Source organism: Schistocerca americana, chromosome 3 (assembly GCF_021461395.2).
Source record: "Schistocerca americana isolate TAMUIC-IGC-003095 chromosome 3, iqSchAmer2.1, whole genome shotgun sequence".
Taxonomy (NCBI): domain Eukaryota; kingdom Metazoa; phylum Arthropoda; class Insecta; order Orthoptera; family Acrididae; genus Schistocerca; species Schistocerca americana.
In genome coordinates, this window is record NC_060121.1 from 892,188,352 (window position 1) to 892,212,984 (window position 24,633).

General features: G+C 44.4%; 1 protein-coding gene across 1 annotated transcript in view; it reads left to right on the forward strand.

Annotated features, from left to right (window-relative positions):
* Window positions 1-24,633, forward strand: part of LOC124606478 (proton-coupled amino acid transporter-like protein pathetic) — a 145,611-nt gene that overhangs the window by 69,458 nt on the left and 51,520 nt on the right. The window contains exons 4-5 of the mRNA XM_047138460.1: window positions 10,596-10,746; window positions 13,102-13,223. Of these exons, the coding sequence (XP_046994416.1) occupies window positions 10,596-10,746; window positions 13,102-13,223 (273 nt within the window). The remainder of the gene's footprint in view (window positions 1-10,595; window positions 10,747-13,101; window positions 13,224-24,633) is intronic.

A 24,633-nucleotide genomic window follows, 5' to 3' on the forward strand; every position in this document is an offset into this window, starting at 1 on the left:
CGCGTTGGTCGAGATCCAATGACTGTTAGCAGAATATGGAATCGGTGGGTTCAGGAGGGTAATACGGAACGCCCTGCTGGATCCCAACGGCCTCGTGTCACTAGCAGTCGATATGACAGGCATCTTATACGCATGGCTGTAACGGATCGTGCAGCCACGTCTCGATCCCTGAGTCAACAGATGGGGACGTTTGCAAGACAACAACCATTTGCACGAACAGTTCGACGACGTTTGCAGCAGCATGGACTATCAGCTCGGAGACCACGGCTGCGGTTACCCTTCACGCTACATCACAGACAGTATCGCCTGCGATGGTGTACTCAACGACGAACCTGTGTGCACGAATGGCAAAACGTCATTTTTTCGGATGAATCTAGGTTCTGTTTACAGCATCATGATGGTCGCATCCGTGTTTGGGGACATCGCGGTGAACGCACATTGGAAGCGTGTATTCGTCATCGCCATACTGGCGTATCACCCGGTGTGATGGCATGGGATGCCATTGGTTACACGTCTCGGTCACCTCTTGTTCGCATGGACGGCACTTTGAACAGTGGACGTTACATTTCAGATGTGTTACGACCCGTGGCTCTACCCTTCATTAGATCCCTGGGAAATCCTACATTTCAGCAGGATAATGCACGACCGCATGTTGCAGGTCCTGTACGGGCATTTCTGGATACAGAAAATGTTCGATTGCCGCCCTGGCCAGCACATTATCCAGATCTCTCACCAACTGAAAACGTTTGATCAATGGTGGCCGGGCAACTGGCTAGTCACAATACGCCAGTCACTGCTCTTGATGAACTGTGATATTGTGTTAAAGCTGCGTGAGCAGCTGTACGTGTACACGCCATCCAAGCTCTGTCTGACTCTATGCCGAGGCGTATCAAGGCCGTTATTACGGCCAGAGCTGGTTGTTCTGGGTACTGATTTCTCAGGATCTATGCACCCAAATTGCGTGAAAATGTAATCACATGTCAGTTCTAGTATAATATATTTGTCCAATGAATACCCGTTTATCATCTGCATTTCTTCTTGCTGTAGCAATTTTAATGGCCAGTAGTGTACAATCACAAAAATCAGCTGGCGGCCATACGTCCATCTCTGCTTGCTCGTCATCAATTGGCTCGCTCACGACATCGACCATTCCTATCCTGTATCATTACTGGTGTCGACAAATGGTGTCTTTATGCTAACATAATGCAAAGAAAGTAATGGCTGACCCCAAACAAAGCAGAAACTCCCTGTACAAAAACCTGCTCACATCCACAGAAGATAATGTTATGCATCCGCTTGATCAACGACGCTGTCATATACTACGAATTGCTCCCCAAGGTGTTTATTGTCAAAAATGGAGGCGTCTTCTAGTAACGGTTCAAGAAGAGTGACTAGGAAGGCCGCATGATGTGATGCTACTCTGGGATAACGCCTGGCCGCATTCTGGTAGGCTGACGGAAAACTCTATACAGGCTCTGAGCACTATGGGACTTAACATCTGAGGTCATCAGTCCCCTAGAACTTAGTACTACTTAAACTTAACTAACCTAAGGACATCACACACATCCATGCCCGAGGCAGGATTCGAACCTGCGACCGTAGCGGTCGCTCGGTTCCAGATTGAAGCGCCTAGAACCGCTCGGCCACAAACTCTATACAGGAATTTGTTTGGGAAGTCATTCCGCACCCATCCTATTCCCTGATTTGGCCGCCTCAGGTTTTCACCTTTTCCTGTCTCTATCGAACAACCTTCAAAAACTTTTCCGGATGAAGATGCTCTCCGAGCGTGGCACGACGAGATCTTCGACTCAAAACTACGTAATGTATACAGTCACTGAATCGAAAAAATACCCCATCGTTGTCAGACTGTTGTAAACAGCGAAGGAGAATATAGTATTGATGACTAAAGTCTCTCTTATGCGAATCTGTTGCGTTCATTAAACTTATGGAAAAGAGCTACAAACTTACACACCAACTCAATGTTTACGGATGAGGCATGATTCTCCTAAAACAGTAAATTAAATTACCACATTATCCACGGAGAGTAACTGGTTCGTTGATTGGAAAGTGGGAAAATGCTGTCAGTCTGCAAAGGAGACTGTTTGCAAGAAGCTCATGTGACCCATCATAGGATATTGTCCTAGTGGTGGGACTCCTACCAAATAGGACTAACAGTGGACACTGACGTTGTACAAAGAATGGCGGCACAAATAGTCACAGGTTCCTTTGATCCACTGTAGACCGTCACAGAGATGCTGAAAAACTTGAATGGACAGGCGCTTGAAGGTATTTTACTCTACCCTCGTACAAGAGTGCTTACATAGAGTCAAGAATCAACTTTAGGTGAGGTATCTAGGACTATACTAAAGCAGAGGCGACCGAGATTTCGGGTCGCGGGCCTTGCCGGGGAACGGGTGCAAAGCGCTAGCCTCGCTTCAGGGGAAAAGATCGAACGCGCAGATTTAAATGGGAGCGCAATCGCACTGTATACGACTTGGTATTATAGTTCACATTTCTCAACAAGATAGATCACAAACGAAATAAATTTTCAGTGTTATCTGATTACTTTCGGTGCCCTGAAGACATAATTTCTATCTGGCGTAAACTGACTGTATACGTACAGACGCATATAATTTCTTAGACTTTCGCACTCAATTTGCCACGTAATAGTGACTTATTTAGTCTCATAATTTAAAAAAGGATTTTCACACAAAAACACTCCTGGAAATTGAAATAAGAACACCGTGAATTCATTGTCCCAGGAAGGGGAAACTTTATTGACACATTCCTGGGGTCAGATACATCACATGATCACACTGACAGAACCACAGGCACATAGACACAGGCAACAGAGCATGCACAATGTCGGCACTAGTACAGTGTATATCCACCTTTCGCAGCAATGCAGGCTGCTATTCTCCCATGGAGACGATCGTAGAGATGCTGGATGTAGTCCTGTGGAACGGCTTGCCATGCCATTTCCACCTGGCGCCTCAGTTGGACCAGCGTTCGTGCTGGACGTGCAGACCGCGTGAGACGACGCTTCATCCAGTCCCAAACATGCTCAATGGGGGACAGATCCGGAGATCTTGCTGGCCAGGGTAGTTGACTTACACCTTCTAGAGCACGTTGGGTGGCACGGGATACATGCGGACGTGCATTGTCCTGTTGGAACAGCACGTTCCCTTGCCGGTCTAGGAATGGTAGAACGATGGGTTCGATGACGGTTTGGATGTACCGTGCACTATTCAGTGTCCCCTCGACGATCACCAGTGGTGTACGGCCAGTGTAGGAGATCGCTCCCGACACCATGATGCCGGGTGTTGGCCCTGTGTGCCTCGTTCGTATGCAGTCCTGATTGTGGCGCTCACCTGCACGGCGCCAAACACGCATACGACCATCATTGGCACCAAGGCAGAAGCGACTCTCATCGCTGAAGACGACACGTCTCCATTCGTCCTTCCGTTCACGCCTGTCGCGACACCACTGGAGGCGGGCTGCACGATGTTGGGGCGTGAGCGGAAGACGGCCTAACGGTGTGCGGGACCGTAGCCCAGCTTCATGGAGACGGTTGCGAATGGTCCTCGCCGATACCCCAGGAGCAACAGTGTCCCTAATTTGCTGGGAAGTGGCGGTGCGGTCTCCTACGGCACTGCGTAGGATCCTACGGTCTTGGCGTGCATCCGTGCGTCGCTGCGGTCCGGTCCCAGGTCGACGGGCACGTGCACCTTCCGCCGACCACTGGCGACAACATCGATGTACTGTGGAGACCTCACGCCCCACGTGTTGAGCAATTCGGCGGTACGTCCACCCGGCCTCTCGCATGCCCACTATACGCCCTCGCTCAAAGTCCGTCAACTGCACATACGGTTCACGTCCACGCTGTCGCGGCATGCTACCAGTGTTAAAGACTGCGATGGAGCTCCGTATGCCACGGCAAACTCGCTGACACTGACGGCGGCGGTGCACAAATGCTGCGCAGCTAGCGCCATTCGACGGCCAACACCGCGGTTCCTGGTGTGTCCGCTGTGCCGTGCGTGTGATCATTGCTTGTACAGCCCTCTCGCAGTGTCCGGAGCAAGTATGGTGGGTCTGACACACCGGTGTCAATGTGTTCTTTTTTCCATTTCCAGGAGTGTATGTCGATCGAAATATTACAGCTCCTTTACAACTTCACGCTGGACACTTCAGAAGTTCACCTGAGGAAAGCAATGTAGACGTCCTGGACAGTTTTAATGCAGAAAGATTTTTCATTCAAACTGGAATTAACTCGCGTATCGCTCAATTACATCTGCACATGCGCAGATGTAAGATTTACAGTGTCTTAAAGCCTTTATTAAACTATCCTTTAATTATTTGAAGTTCTCAATAAATTCTTCAAACCTCTCGTTGAGCTTAGGGAACTAGACTGCCTTTATCAGAATATGTATCTTCTACAACGCGATTTTCTTTTGAAATGCATCCCCATCCAATCAGAAAGAAGTTACCTACGAATGTCTTACTGTGGACAGTGTGCAGTGAAGTCCACTTGAAATGCGAAGTCTAGAATCTTTTCCGGATGTTCTAATGTTCTTTTCTGCACTCCTTTTTCGTACATATATTCAACAAAAGCAAATTTTAAACGTAAAAATTGTTTCAGGCATGCCCACTGACTTAATCAACGTATTTTCCAGTAACATGTGAAGAATACATATTCGCCGTTGATTTCCATTGAAAACTGTTGCAACTTACAATGGAATAACGTGTTCGACTTCAGAAATTTTACCATTCGTATAAACAATTGCATCATGTGTTCTCCATGGCTGCAAATTTTGCACAAAGCGCTTCTTCTTACAGAACTATTAATCCCCTTTGTCGATCGTTGTACGTCTTTGCTCTTTTGTTGTCAACTAAATATTTAAATTCTTTCTGCATGGTATTTTAATGTCATTTTGTAGCAAATATGCAGTACATGGAGCTTACGTGACGTGGGATTTGTCATTCCGCCCTTCTGTCATTCTCATTCATTTCAGAAGACTGTATTATTCTTGAACAACCAGGTTAGCAAAGATCGCTGGCAATTCTTTTTATTACTGTGACCGCTTTCGACACATCCGTACTGACCGATGATGATGACAGTGTAGATCTGTCGAAACTGGTCATAGTAATAAAAAGAATTTTTAGCGACCTTGGATAACTTGATTTTTTGAGAATAATATATAAGTTTCATATCCCCCCAGACTGAGGCAATGTCAAACATATATTATAGGATTGCGGTGATAGACCACTAGACCGCGTCTTTTCTGCAAAACAGACACTGCACCTGTGAACTTGCTTCAAAACACGAACAAAAAGCGGAGGAGAGCTATAGAGCTTATAATACGGTGATTCCACGATTCTGGCGAACTCAGAGATTTCTGCCGACAGAAAAGTCCCACACCGCACTGCTAAATGAAAGGTATCGCTGTTGCTGGCCGCTGTGGCAGAGCGGTTCTAGGCTTTTCAGTCTGGAACCGCGCGACCGCTACGGTCACAGGTTCGATCCTGCCTCGGCCATGGATGTGTGTGATGTCCTTAGGTTAGTTATGTTTAAGCAGTTCTAAGTTCCAGGGGACTGATGACCTTGGATGTTAAGTCCCATAGTGCTCAGAGCCATTGTATCGCTGTTCCGGGTATTTCCGAGAAGGAACGCACAAAGCCTAGTGGCCCCCATACGCTATACGCGTGACGTTTGGCACGCCGTGGCTGGCATTTTACTGAAGCCCTGTACATATCGCTCCCGTAGGAATAGTTAAGACGATGTTACACTAATTACAGCTCGCCTAATGGCATTTAAGCAATCATTGTTCCACTCTTCGTAAGTGAGTGTAACAGAAAGAAACCCAAATAACTGGGACAATTGCCATAAATTTCACAGTGGGTTGCACGTTATAAATGTAGTTGGGGATCCAAATGCTACGGGCGAACATGGGAACAAGGCATCACGTTGTCCTCAGTGTCAGAGTGTTGGCAGAAATTTTGTGTGACACCCTCATCGGGCCTTATAATTTGCCAGGGAAATTATCACGTGCTGTTTACCATCAACATCCGCACCAATAACTATCTCTGCTATTTGAGGGTCTTACTGTTACATGTGAGACAACGAATGTGGCTTAAAAGCGACATTGATTACCAAATTTTCTGTACCTCGTACAGCAGAAGTTAACAGAAACGTCAATCAATAGATAGACGAAATAAGTCCAGTAGCCTGGCCTCACAGTTCAACTGACCTCAAAACCGTTACATTTGGACATCTGATTGTTTTGCACATCAATCGAAGAAGCGCACACATTACGGGAGAGTGTGTCCCATGTGACCAGATGCGAGGGCAACCAAGCGTGTTCTCACGAGCTCATGATTCTTTGAGAAGTAGGCTGAACGATGTGAGACAATTTGTTGTCAATAAACACATGGCAGCCATCGAATAGAATGTACAATATTTCATCGAGTATTCATTACCTGACACATGCTTGTTACTTATTTTCTACTTTTGACTAGTACGACCTCCTTTCGGTATACGGTACACAATTTTGAATAAAGCTGTATAAACAGCTTTGCCCACTTTGTTGAAGAAGTTCCGCCTGACTGGGTTGTTCCAAATATTTCATTTTACAGCCTTGTTCCGGTATCTTCCCTTCGATTTTGATCTCAATCCTTCCTTCCCCTTTGTTTACAATCAAGAGTTTTACACCACTGGCCATTAAAATTGCTCCACAACGAAAATGACGTGCTACGGACGCGAAATTTAACCGACAGGAAGAAAGTGCTGTGATCGGCAAATGATTATCTTTTCAGAGCATTCTCACAAGGATGGCGCCGATGGCTACGCCTACAACGTACTGACATGAAGAAAGTTTCCAACCGATTTCTCATACACAAACAGCAGTTGACCGGCGTTGCCTGGTGAAATGTTGTTGTGATGCCTCGTGTAAGGAGGAGAAATGCGTACCATCACGATTCAGATTTTGATAAAGGTCCGATTGTAGCCTATCGCGATTGCGGTTTATCGTATCGCGACATTGCTGCTCGCGTTGGTCGAGATCCAACGACTGTTAGCAGAATATGGAATCGGTGGGTTGAGGAGGATAATAGGGAACGCCGTGCCGGATCCCAACGGCCTCGTATCACTAGCAGTCGAATGACAGGTATCTTATCCGCATGGCTGTAACGGATCGTGCAGCCACGTCTCGATCCCTGAGTCAACAGATGACACGTGTACAAGAGAACAACCATCTGCATGAACAGTTCGACAACGTTTGCAGCAGCATGGACTATCAGCTCGGAGACCATGGCTGCGGTTATCCTTGACGCTGTGTCACACACAGGAGCGCCTGCGATGGTGTACTCAACGACGAACCTGTGTGCACGAATTGCAAAACGTCATTTTTTCGGATGAATCCAGGTTCTGTTTACAGCATCATGATGGTCGCATCCGTGTTTGACGACATCGCGGTGAACTCACATTGGAAACGTGTATTCGTCATCGCCATACTGGCGTATCACCCGGCGTGATGGTATGGGGTGCCATTGGTTACACGTCTCGGTCACCTCTTGTTCGCATTGACGGCACTTTCAACGGTGGACGTTACATTTCAGTTGTGTTACGACCCGTGGCTCTACCCTTCATTTGATAGCTGCGAAACCCCACATTTCAGCATGATAATGCACAACCGCATGTTGCAGGTCATCTATGGGCCTTTCTGGACACAAAAAATGTTCGACTGGTGCCCTGGACAGCACATTGTACAGATCGCTCACCAAATGAAAACGTCTGGTTAATGGTGGCCGAGCAACTGGTTCGTCACAATACACCAGTCACTACTCTTGATGAACTGTAGTATCGTGTTGAAGTTGCATGGGCAGCTGTACCTGTACACACCATCGAAGCTCTGTTTGACTCAATGCCGAGGCGTATCAAGGCCGTTATTACGGCAAGAGCTGGTTGTTCTGGGTACTGATTTCTCAGGATCTGTGCACCCAAATTGTGTAAATGTAATTACATGTCAGTTCTAGTATAAGATATTTGTCCAATGAATACCCGTTTATCATCTGCATTTCTTCTTGGTGTAGCCAATTTAATGGCCATTAATGTACTTTTTCTCTGTTTGCTGCCATTTCTTCCTTTCCCAACTCTTGTACCCACAGACTGATGTTGTGTTGGAGCTTTTATTCGCAAAAATCTTCTATCGCGAGACAGTGTGTCAACGTGAAGCCGCCAATCAACTGAAAGAGTTTCATCTGATCATTTACGACGCTAAGGATTTTTATCTTTAATTCTACATGTATACCTTTATTATCAGGTCATAATGTATTACAAACGCTGGGGAGTCGCACTGCAGCCTTGCCGGACTACAAGCGTCATAACGAATGCGTCGGCTCTCCAACTTCCTTTTCTCACGTATTTCCTATATGCATACTGGCTGTTGAAAAATCTACATAAAGTCTGGCCACTACGGAATTTCAGGGTTCTGCTCTCGGGGCCTTGTCGAATGCGTGCATTTGATCCAAACAGCGCGGAAGACCCTATTTTTCTGATTGGCCGTGAGATGAGATCTTAAGTGCCTCAGTTCGAAATCGTGCTGCCCGTCGAATTTGCCTTCACTTCGTTCCTCAATGTAATTTTTAAGAATGAAAGCGATATTTTGCCACTCAGGCTGCAAAATTTTATTACGATCTACTCTCTTTTGTACAAATAGTTTCGGCTTGTTAAACCGTTCTCAAGTGCTTCCGTAAAGCTATGTGTAACTGAGATGAATATGGCAGCCAACTGACTTCATGTCTTCTACAGATAGTGATGGTTTACAATTATAGTGAAAAAGTTACCATGATGCGTGGAATTTTTACTAAAGCTTCTAAACTATCGCGAACCCTATAGCACATCTTGTCACATTTCTGCCATTTTTATCCCCATGACGGTTAACTTTAGTGCAAAATTCAAACTAACCTTTTTAAGCAGAAACAAGTCGTGTTATTAACTGGAGAAATGTCATATTCACTCAACATACGCTACTGGCCATTAAAATTGCTACACCAAGAAGAAATGCAGATGATAAATGGATATCCATTGGACAAATATATTATACTAGAACTAACATGTGATTACATTTTCACGCAATTTCGGTGCATAGATCCTGAGAAATCAGTACCCAGAACAACCACCTCTGGCCGTAATAACGGCCTTGATACGCCTCGGATTTGAGTCAAACAGCTCTTGGATGGCGTGTACTGGTACAGCTGCCCATGCAGCTTCAACACGATATCACAGTTCATCAAGAGTAATGACTGGTGTATTGTGACGAGCCAGTTACTCGGCCACCATTGACCAAACGTTTTCAATTCGTGAGAGATCTGGAGAATATGGTGTTCAGGGCAGCAGTCGAACATTTTCTGTATCCAGAAAGGTGCGTACAGGACCTGCAACATGCGGTCAAGCATCATCCTGCTGAAATGTAGGGTTTCGCAGGGATCGAATGAAGGATAGAGCCACGGGTCGTAACACATCTGAAATGTAACGTCCACTGTTCAAAGTGCCGTCCATGCGAACAAGAGGTGACCGAGACGTGTAACCAAAGGCACCCTATACCTTCACGCCGGGTGATACGCCAGTATGGCGATGACGAATACACGCTTTCAATGTGCGTTCAGCAGGATGTCGCCAAACACGGATGTGACCATCATGATGCTGTAAACAGAACCTGGATTCATCCGAAAAAATGACGTTTTGCCATTCGTGCACACAGGTTCGTCGTTGAGTACACCATCGCAGGCGATCCTGTCTGTGATGTAGCGTCAAGGGTAACCGCAGCCATGGTCTCCGAGCTGATAGTCCATGCTGTTGCAAACGTCGTCGAACTGTTCGTGCAAATGGTTGTTGTGATACGAGCCCGCTGGGATCCAGCACGGCGTTCCATATTCTGCTAACAGTCACTGGATCTCGACCAATGCGAGCACCAATATCGCGATACGATAAACCGCAATCGCAATAAGCTACAATCCGACCTTTATCAAAGTCGGAAAGGGACCAGGGTGAGGTCTATTTTCGAAAAAAAGCACATTTAATTACTTCAAAGAAATCAGCTTAATTAAGAAAAATTAATTAGTGATTTCGTGGGAAACTGAAATATTTTCCGAAGAGCTGATGTCAATGAAGTGTCAAAAAAGTTCATCTCCTCATATCCTAGCTGTTTTGAGCACAAAACTTAAATTATTTTGAGATTCAGCTGTCAAAATGGTTTATTTCAAATCAAGTAGTAAACTCTGGACTTTCGATAACACAAGATTCTAGGTGAGTAAATGAAGTGTCAATACGATTATGTGTTCTAAACATAACTAGAAAGTAAAAAAAAATTAAAATCGCTGAAATAATTTGTGAAATCTTTTATCTAAAAGTAAGAAATCAAGTACGTTAGCGTATGAATGACGCTCGAAACCATGTACAAAAAATTAGGCTAATCAAATACTTCTCTAATCTATTTCATTTCTTACTTTTAAAGAAATCATTTCACGGACCATTTCACCAATTTTTTTCAGTTTGTTTTAGTTGTGTTCTTAATGTAAATGTCTGCTCATGGCTACAGGGACCTGGGTTCGCTGATGCACCTGCTGAAAGGCAGCCTCGGTTCCGGGATCCTGGCGATGCCGATGGCCTTCAAGAACGCGGGCACCGTCGTCGGCTTCGTTGGGACCGTCCTCATCGGCATGCTCTGCGCGCACTGCGTCCACATGCTGGTCAGTGGTGACACCAAGTCTTCTTCTTAATATCTGCCTGTTATCCAGAGGAAACATACCTTTTGTTTGTTACTGGTGTGATTACTGTGCTGGACCAACGCTTTGTACCAGTTATGCAAATTAAGCTCATGTTGTTCACCTCTTTTATGATGACCTCTGAGTGCCAGACTGCTGAAGGTAAATTAACAAGAATCAGATTCATACGAGGGTCGACAACATTTTACGTTAACTAAAAGTGATTAAAACGGAAACACATAGATTTTCTGAGCGTAGAAGCTAGCAGGTGGAGAAGCTTGAACAATGGATTACCACAAGGATCAGTTCTGGCTCCCATGCCGTTTAATTTGCACGTTCACGACATTACAGCTATTACTTCCAAGAAAATGCAGAATACAAATGACCTGGCAATATTACGTCAGAACAAAAATGTCTAGCATTCTAAAAATACTCTCTAAATTGACATTATCATACTAAATCAGTACTTTTGCAAACGGAGACTCCAACCAAACTTGGAAAAAGCGTTCCATCTCCATAATAAAGAGTCACATTGTAAGTTACATATGCTTCTGTATGAGGTCGAAGATTGCCATAATTACATCCCTAAATATCTAGTTGTTACCATCGATGAGACACAGTCATTTAAGTAACACTGCACAAAACTTGTCAAAGAAGCTTGGCTCAACGATAGATCAATTCCACAATATAGCCTGGAACAGCTGGGGAGTAAATGTAGATACTCTACATAATGCTACATTTTCACTCAGTTTCTGAATATCGTGCACCATTACGGAAAAACAGCATACATACAACCAGGATAGATGAATGAGGCCATGGAGACAATTACTGCCATCGACAGCTGTAGTCTCATTCACTTTTTCTAGAAGAAAAGTTTTCAGGGTGCAAATTGTTAGAGCCGCAAAAGAACTCATTTCTGAGAAAAGTTTCCAGAAACCACCGCCTATACACCTGAAGTCACACAAGCTAGGTTGAGTCGATCTTTTGGACGTGTCACCAATAAATAGAAAGAAAGCTGGAATGAATATCCACATCAAAATACACACCTAATTCCAAACCTAGTGCCCGATATTTCATGGTTTGATCTTCTTCGTTTCGAATTTTCGAGACTCGTTCGCAGGCGAACAGGTCAATTGAGATGTGCCATGTCATGAAGAAGTGGGGCTATTGTGAAAGTGCAGCATGTGGTTATGGTGCATAGGAACAGACAGTAGGACAGTCACGGAGAACCACCCACTCCACGCATTTAAATGAGTCCTGAAAGACTTACATGAACTGATACCAAGTGTTTGGTAGTCAAATATACACATTTTCCTGTACATTCATAAACCTTCCCTTTCTGTAAAATTGCCTTTGTTTTCCTTAGACATAAGGTGTGAGGCGTACAGGTACAGATACTGTGACAATTGGTTCCTTAATATATTCTCACTTGCGTGTTGTAATTGTTTTTTCTCTATGTCTTGCAGTCTTCTGGCAAAAACATCACATAATATACTACCTAATGTTTTCTGTATGGTCATAATTGTGGATGAAGTGGACTACGCCTGACAGTGTAGGCTTTCCATTTTGCGTCTGTGCATAACTTCTATAACGGACCTGCTGCCCGGGGAAAAATAAGCATTAATGGCTTTCTTGTGCCATGGGTACATGGGGCTAGTAACCAACTTGATAACATACTACTTATAATAACTCTCCGTAAATATTGATGTAACGGTGTTCAGTACACTGTCCTCAGTCATCAAGAGTAATATCTGCTCTTATATCCGTAACACTCTGCATATTTCTTCCACCTTTCTGCTTTCTCTCTCTCTCTGTTATACCCCTAAAACCCTGTATGTTTCTTCCACCTTTCTGCTCTTTCTGTGTATCTCGCCCTCTCTCTCTCTCTCTCTGTCATGAATAGAAATATCTGCTCTTATATCCCAACTTTCTGCTCTCTCTCTCTCTCTCTCTCTCTCTCTTTCTCTCTTTCCACTGCATATTACTGCCCTGCCATCCAGCGCTAAATATTCGCACATTCGTTTTAATATATAGGGTGCTTGTCTTTCCTCAAAAAGTCTGTTTAACTTTCGTAGAGGTAAATTGCACCCGAAGATGAACTTGAGCTATCGACAAGCATTAATATGCACATGAACATGAGCTGTTAACAAACATTAAAATTATCACGAGTTTTAACTGTTCTAAGGCGTGTGTATATGGCTTAACACACGAACAAGAGCTGACAACAAACATTAACGTGGTTTAGTCTTTGTGCTGCAATTTTCACTGTGCAGGAGCCCAGATTGCACTCTTGAGCCGTAGCGGCACCAGTGTAACAGCAGCGCGCTTGTTTTGTTGCAGGTGCGGTCGTCCCACATCGTGTGCCGGAGGGCCCGTGTCCCAATGCTGGGGTTCGCGGAGACGGCGGAGTACGCCTTCCTGTATGGGCCGAGCCGCCTCAAGGCATGGGCCCGCTTCTCCAGGTGTGTCTCCTTATAAAGCAGCAGTCTACAGGGCACAGGCAGAACTGTCCCTTCCATCAGCAGTTCACTAACTGTGGTTTCAAATACCTACCGTTGCTGCTGTTGATACTTTTCTCCACATCATCCATTCGAGGTGTCGGATGAAAAGTGTGTTGGATAGCTAGCAATAGGCGACAGTTAGCACCGGGAGCCAGAGAGACAGGGGATTTCCCCTCCTCTCTCCTGACATCCTATGCTGAGCCAGTCGCGCAAACTGTTAGTTCGTGCATGACACATATGACAGCGTATCGTAAATGTTCATGAGATAAATTAATGCAGTAATTAATCCAGAGTTTGAGCTTCATCACGTCTACAGTTTCCTCAAAAGTCCATTAAAAACAAATTCGTAGTAAGTGAGATATCGGCATGCGTATTCAAGTGCAGAGATATGCAAACAGGCAGAATACGGCGCTGCGGTCTGCAACGCCTCTGTAAGACAACAAGTGTCGGCGCATTTGTTAGATCGGGTACTGCTGCTACAATGGCAGGTTATCAAGATTTAAGAGAGTTTGAACGTGGTGTTATATTTGGCGCTCGAGCGATGGGACACAGCACCTGCGAGGTAGCGATTAAGTGGGGATTTTCCCATACGACCATTTCACGAGTGTACCTTGATTATCAAGAATCCGGTGAAACATTAAATCTCTGACATCGCTGCCACCGGAAAAAGATACTGCAAGAATCGGACCAACGACGACTGATCGAAATCGTTCAACGTGACAGGAGTGCAACCCTTCCGCTGGGTCATCACCAAGTGTCAGCATGCGAACCTTTCAACGAAACATCATCGATATGGGCTTACAGAGCCGAAGGCCCAGTCATGCACCCTTGAGTACTGCACGACACAAAGGTTTATGCCTTGCCTGGGACCGTCAACACTGACATTGGACTGTTGATAACCGGAAACATGTTGCCTGGTCGGACGAGTCTCGTTTCAAGTTGTATCGAGCGGATGGACGTGTGCGGGTGTGTAGAGAAGCTCAAGAATCCATGGACCCTGCATGGCGGCAGCGGACTGTTCAAGCTGGTGCAGGCTCTATAATGGTGTGTGGTTTGTGTAGTTGGAGTGATATGGGACCCCTGACACCTCTAGATACGACTCTGAAAGGTGACGCGTACGTAAGCACCCTGTCTGACCACCTGCATTTATTCATGTCCATTGTGCATTCCAACCCACGTGGACAATTCCAGCAAGACAATGCGACACCCCACATCCGAAATTCCTACAGAATGGCTTCAGGAGCACTTCCCTGAGTTTAAACACTTCCGCTGGCCACCAAACACCTCAGACATGTACATTATTGAGCACATCTGGGATGCCTTGCAACATGCTGTTCAGAAGAGATCTCCACTCCCTCGTGCTCTTACGGATTTATGGACAGCCCTGCATTATTCATGGTGTCAGTTCCGTCCAGCACTACTTCAGATATTAATCGAGTCCATGCCACGTTATGTTGCGACACTTCTGCGTGCTCGATGGGGAAGATCTGCCAGTTTCTTCGGCTCTTCCGTGTATTTGTCAGTTTTATCAATAATTTAAATTTTGACTTAGAATGAAGTGAAATATCACAAGTTATCTACCCACTGCATATAAATAAGGACCTAGATATTTCAGGACCAAATATGGCGATGAAAAAATAATGACGTACCAAATTTCGAGGCAATTAATATATCATTATATGGTCCAGTGACGACAAACTATTGGTGTTTATTGAAGTACTCGATCTAAATTTAAACAGTATATGTTTGAACATTTGATAAAAGTTTGCATAATATTTCATATCTGAACTGTACCTTGTATTGTGGAAAGAAGACAGTTTATGTGAAATGTTGTTATTTTGTACTTGTGATGCCAACAATGGTTAAATTATTTCAGGAGCTATTTCCTCATTACTTCACATTATTGAGAAAGAGTTATTTTGCAGCTATGAAGAGCCGCAAATTTTAGGAAGGAAAATGTAGACTACAGCTAACACGTTTACGACTATTTTGCGGTTAATAACCTTAGTAGTTTACAGACCCATGTTGCTTGGATGGACACTATAACGAGAAAACCAGCCCATTGCCCCACAGAGGGTCCCAGAGGGTCGTTCAATTGTAACATAGACTAAGCATGAAATTCCGAGATGGCCACGAGATGTCAGCATAGCCAAAAGGGAGAAGTGACGTAACTGTGGTGACATGTGAATTTACAGAGACAGCTGCTCAATCGTTAACAGTATAGATGTGTGATAGACACGTCCATCCTGGGACAATACGGCATTGTTCAATTTTTGTATAAAGCAAACATCATGGGTTGGGTTGGGTTGATTTGGTGGAAGAGACCAAACAGCGAGGTCATCGGTCTCATTGGATTAGGGAATGACGGTGTAGGAACTCTGCCATCCCGGCTTTTATCTGAAGCGATTTAGGGAAATCACGGAAAACCTAAATCAGGATGGACGGACACGGGACTGAACCGTCGTCCTCTCCAGTCCAAAAGCGTCACAGCAAATGCAGTTTATAGCCGAGCACGGCCCGTGTAAAAACAACTGTACTCCAAACGTAGCGCCCCCTACAGATTACGACGGATCTCTCTGGCCAATGGCAGTGACTTGTAATCGATGATGGAAGCTTCTCGTGTAGACTTGCCTGTGTAGGAGTCTGCGCATCGTAAGCATACCATATCTACCGACTGCCAAGTTCTTTGGGAAGTGAACGTTCGGTGGACATTGTCGTCCTGACGATGCGGGTCTTGTGATTTGAGCGCGAGTGTGTTTTGAAATGTAAACTGGGAGTCGAGCCAAGTAGGCAGAATATTGAGGAACAGAGTTATATCGAATATTACTGACTATTAAAAATGAAATAACTGTCGGCGATAGGTAGGGAAGTAGAATTAAATATAAACTATTAATTAGAGAACTCAAAGAACAGATGGCAATAAGGAATTCTTGATGGAAGTTCTAGTTTAAAGTCGCTGAAGTGGTAGTTTAATAATCATGCGTAATTTTCACGGAGACATTTCCAGAATGGTACCAAGCAGAGTAAATGTAGTATTACAAAAGTAGTGGCGGGAGTGAATGTGCACTGCAGATTGTCAACGTTGCAGCTTTGCGTAATAAACTGTCACTAAAAATTACAAACGCCGTTCGTGTGTGTTACTGAATATAAAACAGGTGCATAATATCATTTATTGAAGTGCAATGAAGAATAATCAGGCCTCATTTAAAAGAATCGAAACAGAGATGCGGATTTGGTGCTTGGCACTCGCTTACAGACTGCTAAACTCCATGTGAGTTATTCGCTCCCAAATAAACAATAACTTCTAATTAATTTTGTAACCAGTAATAACTATTGAAACATAGCAAGGAAGGTCTGGAAGCTTGCAATGACTGTAGCCAATGGCTGTGAGCATTAGCGATGGATACGTACATACAGCAATGCACAGAGATCAAGGCTACCCCGACACCTTGACATCAAGCAGGAAGATTTACGTATGTGAATCAGAAGGACGGGAGAGAATGCTTAGAGCGCGTTGTGGTATAGACGAAACATGGTGCCATTATTTCCAGCCGTCAACAAACTGGACGAGTCATGAATGAAGACATTCGCCGTCACCCATGTCAAAGTAGGCCCACCTACCAGCTGTAGACGCCAGTGGCGAATACAATCAGCGCTCCAACATTTTACTTCAGCATGCAAGGTCTCACTACCAAAGCAGCGCAGGTCATTTAGTGTTCATCACGATGGGAGTCTTGGATCAGCTGCCCAACAGCCCAGACCTACCAGCTTACAGTTATCATACACTGAAGAGCCAAACCAAATGGTACACCTGCGTATTTTAGTGTAGGACCCCCGCGAGCACGCAGAAGGGCTGCAGCAGTTGGTGGTATGCAGCCGACGTCTGAAGTAGTGTTGGAGAGAACTGACACCATGAATCCTGCAGGGTTGTCCGTAAATCCGTCACAGTACGACGGGGTGGATATCTCTTCTGAACAGAACGTTGTAAGGCTACCCGGATGTGCTCAGTGCTGTTCATGCCTGGAAAGTTTGGTGGCCAACGGAAGTGTTTAAACTCAGAATAGCGTTCCCGGAGCCACTCTGTAGCATTATGGACGTGTGGGGTGTCGCACTATCCTCCTGGAATTGTCTAAGACCGTCGGAATGAACAATGGACAAGCTTGGATGCAGGTATCAGAAAGAATGCTGACGTACGTGTCACCTGTCAGAGTCGTATCTTGAGGTAGCAGGGGTCCCATATCTCTTCAACTGCAGACGCCACACACCATTACAGAGCCTCCACCAGCTTGAACAGTCCCCTGCTCACAAGCAGGGTACATCCGCTTGATACACTTTGAAACGAGACTCGTCCGCCCAGGCAACATGTTTCCAGTCATCAACAGTTAAACGTCAGTGTTGACGGGCCAGGCGAGTAGTAAAGCTCTGTGTTTAGCAGCCATCAAGGGTATGCGAGTGGGCCTTTGCCTTCTAAAGCACATATCGATGATGTTTCGTTGAATGATCCGCACGCTGACACTTGTTGATGGCGCAGCATTGAAATCTGCAGCGATTTGCGGAACGGTTGTACTTCTGTTACGTTGAACGATTCTCTTCAATCGTCGTTGTTCCCGTTCTTGCAGGATCTTTTTCCATCCACAGCGATGTCGGAGATTTGATGTTTTACCGATTTCCTGATACGGTACATTCGTGAAGTAGTCGTACGGGTAAATCCCCACTTCATCGCTACCTCGCATACGCTGTGTCATATCGTTGGTGCGTCGACTATAACATCACGTTCAAGCTCACCTAAATCTTGATAACCTGATATTGTAGCAGCAGCAACCGATCTAACAACTGCGCCAGACACTTGTTGTCTTGCATAGGCGTTGCCGACCGCAGCGCCGTCTTCTGCCTCTTTACATATCTATGTATGCTTATACCCGTTTCTTTGGCGCTTCAGTGTACGTTTCGTCCATTGACCTCTGAGAGGTCAGTGCTCCATCCGGCGTCAAGGGGTGTGTGAACAGTGACTCCATCATCGACCTTCGTCTTTTTTCACGGAAGGTGTAATAAAATTACACCATGGTTGGAAAAGTAACCTGATGAGTTACGATGATTATCTGTAGACTCTGTCCAAGCCTCATTGCTATGATTCTCGACGCCTCTAGTGTCCGTTTGCCATTAAAGTATCTGCAATGCCTCAAACACTGGTCTACAGGACGTAACAAAAAGATACGTCCCAACTTTCAGGAAACATTCCTCACACATAGAGGAGTAAAATGTGTTATACTGACGTGTGTGTGTTTGGAAACGCTCTTTTTTCATGCTGGAGGGCATTTTCTGCTTTTATTCATTATCACATTAATCATGAGAAACACACTGAAACAGAACGTACCAGGATTACATGAAGCGTTTTCGTACATGAAATTTTCAGAATAGCCCGATGTTTACGTTGGTTGGTATGTACAGTAAATTGCAATTCTTGGTTCACCGCCAGGTTTGTTGTTCCGTCCGAACGAAGCTAATGTTTAGATGTACTCACTACATTGCGTGTGATGAAATACGACTAACTCCATTGTGTTGACATGCGATTAACTTCAAAGCTTGCGTTGAAATGCGACAAAGTTCAGTGCTCTACTAACAACAAGCACATAGCATCAGCCGTTTAGTGTTTACCACGGACTGTGCAAGCACGGAGCATCAAATGTTTAGTGTTCATCAAGGCCGTGGTTTCCGATGCAGTGGAAGAGAAGTGTATTCAAATGGGCAACTGGCAGACAGCAGGACGTTTCAAGAAATTGATCGTCGTATTAGGGCGGACGGGAATTTAAGCCTACTGCTTGCGACTGGGTAAGGCCTCGGAGGACGAGGATACCTCAAATGGCCGAGGAATGTCTTTGTGCAATTGATGATAACTCTAGTGTGAACACAAACCGGTTGCAACAAGTGACACTGACTGTATGACTGCTCCTGCTAACGAAGGACATTTTGAGCACTTCACTTAGGAAAGTGTTTCGTGCTGTGCTGATGCGTTCTATCCCTGTGTGTTTCCCATGCTTAATGTGTTGAAGAGTTATAGAAACTGAACTCTGGAATGGAACTAAAGCGTTTCCGCATACATGTTCAGATAATCAAGTTGTGAGAAACGTTTCCTGTACTCTGAATTTAAACGTGCGGACGAAGTAGTGTGTTACTGCTGGATTCTGAGATAAATGGTTTGAGCCTGAGAATAGATTGGCCGGCCGAAGTGGCCGTGCGGTTAAAGGCACTGCAGTCTGGAACCGCAAGACCGCTACGGTCGCAGGTTCGAATCCTGCCTCGGGCATGGATGTTTGTGATGTCCTTAGGTTAGTTAGGTTTAACTAGTTCTAAGTTCTAGGGGACTAATGACCTCAGCAGTTGAGTCCCATAGTGCTCTGAGCCATTTGAACCATTTTTGAGAATAGATTGCTAATCACAACAAATACTATTTTCTTCAGTCTTTCGTCTTGCTTACTTTAACTCCGTGGACATACAGGGTGACGAATATTGAACTATATGAAAACAGTGAAAAAAAAACGTAAATTAGCTACAAACGATGGCGTACACATGTAAACGTCACTACAGATATTCAGATTTACGTTATGGCATTCTCGACATTCCTGCCATCATTGGCGATCATGTGGCGCAGACGAATACCGAAATTTTGCATGGCCCCCGAAAGTGTCAGAACATCGATGCTGTCGACGACCTCCAGAATGCATGTTTTCAGCTCAGCATTGGCTTTTCTTTACTATAGCTCCACAAAAAGGAATCGCATGTGTTCAGATCCGGACAATATGGCGTCCAGTCGAGGCCAATGCCAGTGGCCTCTGAGTACCCCAGAGCCAGAATGCGGTCCCCAAAGCGCTCCTCCAGACATCAAACATTCTCCTGCTTCGATGGGGTCGAGCTCCGTCTTGCCTGACCCACATCTTGTGGAAGTCAGTGTCATTTTGGATAATGGGGATGAAATCATCTTCCAAAACCTTTACGTACCGTTCGGCAGACACCGTGCCATCAAGGATTATCGCACCGATTATTCCGTGACTGAACATTGCACGCCACACCGTCACCCGTTGATGTGATTATTGACGAACCCATCCAAATGAAAGTGGGCTTCATTGCTAAACAAAACCATACAGCGCATAATATTTCCCATGATGCTCCGCGGCCAACGGTGCAATTTGAACGTCTTAAAGCAAACCGTTCAGAAGTTATGACGATTTTATTCCATATAATTCAAAAATTGTCACCCTGTGTCTTCAATGATCTAGAATATTTTTAATTTCGTTCCACAATACCAAATGTGAGTATGTTTATCTTTTTTTTTAATTTATATTGCTACGTGAGGTTCTTGAAGATTATGAGTAATTTCAAAGCACGTTTGGTCTTCTTTGTAATTCTTCTAATAAATGAACTGTGTAAAACAAAACGTACTATATAGAACTGTTGTATGGACTGTTTTACAAAGGGACGATAATCGATAGTTGTAGTGGGATAGTCAGTTGTGTGCAATGTCGTAGCTAACACGCGTGTCATTGTGTAATCGTGCTAGACAAAAAACACACGATAATTTACGACCGCGTTCTTATGTTTCGCTCACGCTTCAAACTGAATTTCGACGTGGACGCTATGAAACAAAAAGGCTGTGTGAATACTGTGACCTTCGTGGAGTACTATAAACAGCGGTGACAATGTACACGCAAGTGAACAGTGATTGCCGTTGGTAGAACTGAACAATTTGTATACACAGGGTGATAGTGGACTATATGAAACAAAGCCGTCGTAACTTCTGAACGCCTTGTGTTGGGACGTTCAAACTGGACCGCCGGTCGCAGGTCATGATGGGAATCAGTATGCTTATGCGCTGTATGGTTTTGTTCAGCGATGAAAACCACTTTCTTATGGATGGGTTCGTCAGTAAGCAAAATTGGTGCATTTAGGGGACTGAGAATCCGCATTTCGCGATCGAGAAGTCTCTTCATAATCAACGGGTGACGGTATAGTGTGCAACATCTAGTCACGGAATAATCGGTGCGATATTCCCTGATAGTACGGTGACTGCCGAACGGTACTTGAAGGTTTTGGAAAATGATTTCATCGCCATTATCCAAAGTGACCCTGACTTCGACAAGATGTGGTTCATGCAAGACGGGGTTCCACTCCATCGAAGCAGGAGGGCGTCTGATGTCTGGAGGAGCGCTTTGGGGGCTGCATTCTGGCTCTGGGGTACCCAGAGGCCACTGGCATGGGCCTTGCTTGGCGTCCATGTTCTTCGGATCTGAACACATGCGACTACTGTTTGTGGGGCTGTATTTAAGCAATAACGCCAGAAGCATTGCTGAGCTGAAAACAGCCATACGTGAGGTCATCGACAGCATCGATATTCAGAACTTCAGCGGGTCATGCAGGCAGAATCTCGCTATTCGTCAGCACCACTTCATCGCCAATGATGGCAGGCATATCGAACGCGTCGTAACTTAAGTCTGAATATCTGTAGTGATGTTTACATGCCGAATAAAGAGTGCGCTCGCCGTAATTAGTAAATAATTTAAATTTCTTTTCCAATCAAGAACAACTACCAAGGTAAGAAACATAGAAGTAGATGTCTTCCGTGTAGGAAAGAAGCTCATGACACTTGATAAAGGCAAGGCCTGCGGTCCAGACTGTATAACCGTCAGGTTCCTTTCACAGTACGCTGATACAATAGCTCCATATTTATCAATTATATACAACCGCTGGCTCACAAAAAGATCCGTACCTAAAGACGGTAAAATTGCTCAAGTCCCACAAATACCCAAAAAGGAAAATATTAGTAATCCTCTGAATTACAGGTCCGTATCACTAACGTCGTTCTGCAGTAGGATTTCGGGATTTCTGAACATATACTGTATTCGGACAATATGAATTACCTCGAAGAAAACGATTTATTGGCACACAGTCATCACGGACCCAGAAAATACCGTTCTTGTGAAACACAACTAGCTCTTTATACTCATGAAGTAATCAGTGCTGTCGACAGGGGATGTCAAATTTATTCCATATTTTTAGATTTCCAGAAGGCTTTCGACACCGTTCCTCACAAGCGTCTTCTAATGTAATTGCGTGACTATCGAATATCGCCTCAGTTGTGTGACTGGATTCGTCATTTCCTGTCAAAAAGGTCATAGTTCGTAGTAATAGACGGGAAGTTATCAAGTAAAACAGAGATAATATCCGGCGTTCACCAAGGAAGTGTTATAGGTCCTATATTGTTCCTGATCTATATTAACGACATAGGAGACAATCTGAGTAGCCGTCTTAGACTGTTTACATATGATGCTGTCATTCAACGTCTTCTGAAGTCATCAGATGCCCAAAACGAGTTGCAAAATGATTTAGATAAGATAGCTGTATGGTGCGAAAAGTGGCAGTTGACCCTGAATAAAGAAAAGTGTGAAGTCGTTCACATGGGTAATCCACTAAATTTAGATTACACGATAAGTCACACAAATGTTAAGACTGGAAATTCAACTAAATACTTAAGGATTACAATTACAAATAACGTAAATTGGAACGATCACATAGATAATGTTGTGGGCAGAGCAAACTGCGATTCATTGGCAGATCACTTAGAAGGTGTAACTGGTCTACTAAAGAAACTGCTTAGATCACGCTTGTCCGCCCTATTCTGGAGTATTGCAGTGCGGTGTGGGATCCCCATCGGGTGGGACTGACGGATGACATCGAAAAAGTTCAAAGAAGAGCAGCTCGTTTTGCATTATAGCGAAATACGGGAGAGAGTTCCACAGGCATGATACGTGAATTGGAGTGGCAATCATTAAAACAAAGGCGTTTTTCGTTGCGACGGGATCTTCTTATGAAATTTCAATCATCAGTTTTCTCCTCCGATTGCGAAAACATTCTGTTGGCACCTACCTACATGCGGAGAAATGATCATCACGATAAAATAAGAGAAAGCAGGGCTCGTGCAGAAAAATATAAGTGCTCATTTTTCCCTCTCGCCGTTCGAGAGTGGAAAGGTAGAGAGACAGCTTGTAGGTGGTTTATGAACCCTCTGCCAGGCACTTTGTTGTGAATAGCAGAGTAATCACGTAGACGCAGATGTAAATGTGGATATAGTTAATTAATTGTCACCGTGCAACTGAGCTGTAAACTAATGTACTTTAAAGTTGTTATCTTGTTTGGAACACAATAAACTGCTGCGCGTGTAAAACATTAAGTACCGTCATGAAGACTTCGCTTCAAACTGTTTATGACGTGTGACACTGTTTTTGTCAGTAGGGTGAATTTGCGATCGCGATTGCTAAAAGCGGACAAACTGTAACTTTGCGATCTACGAGTCAAAGTGAATTTTATAATGTTTTAAAGCTGTACACGGAACGTGAGTGACGTAGTCGCTTGTGTAAGAGACGGTATTGTCGTGCAATTACGAAACCGAATTTGTACATTAACACTTGACCAGCCCATGACAACAGGAATCTGACGAAGGGTGCTGTTGCCTGGCAAATCATACTCTAAGCGAGAGGATGTGCCCATTGCAGTTTCACAACTGATGGAACTACAATAATTATACTTTCAACACCATCGAGCCGCCATCTACGTACAACGTACAGACCACGCAAAAATAACCTGCAGTGCATGGCACTCTTTTCTATGAACACTAAAAGCATTTTAAACAGCTCCAAAAGTAATTTCTTCTGATTTTGTGACAGACGTTTCTTAATATTTGCTTTCCTTAAAATTAATGTTGCTTCTGCAAAGAATGTTTCTATATTGACATTGTTGATTCCGCCATTAACACCAGTCGATACTACCTCCTCTTCGTTTTATTATGGTGTTTATTTTTGAATGTGCTTTTAACCTGTCTTTTGGACGCTTCTATTTCTACATACGTGGATAGCGTTTTATCAAGTGAATTAACTTTTTTTGTGATATGTGATAACCCGCGTAAGCTGTGTCGTCTGCCATTAGATTCCGACAACCGACCAGTCGCAGATAGGTGGCCCGTCCGCTATTGGTGAAAGGTACGCCATGTAGATGGGAATTTTGAATCTGACTGCTGTCACTTACGTAATCTGTGTTTACAGTCAATAGGGCCTCATATTGCGGCATACTCATTACCAAGCGCAAGTTTATTTAACTGTGCCAGGCGCTTAAATGTGATTTGCAGAGTATCCACGCGGATGTAGATGTTTATTTATTGTTTATTTATAGCCTTGAGAGTAAGCTTATCCATTACGGCTATTTTAGAACCCGTGACTGTTAATTAAATGTAAATACATAAAACTGCAACCAGTCACTTTTTTGATAGTTATTTATAACTCCATGAACCTGTTTTCGAACCTTTTCAGGTTCATGTTCAAATGGT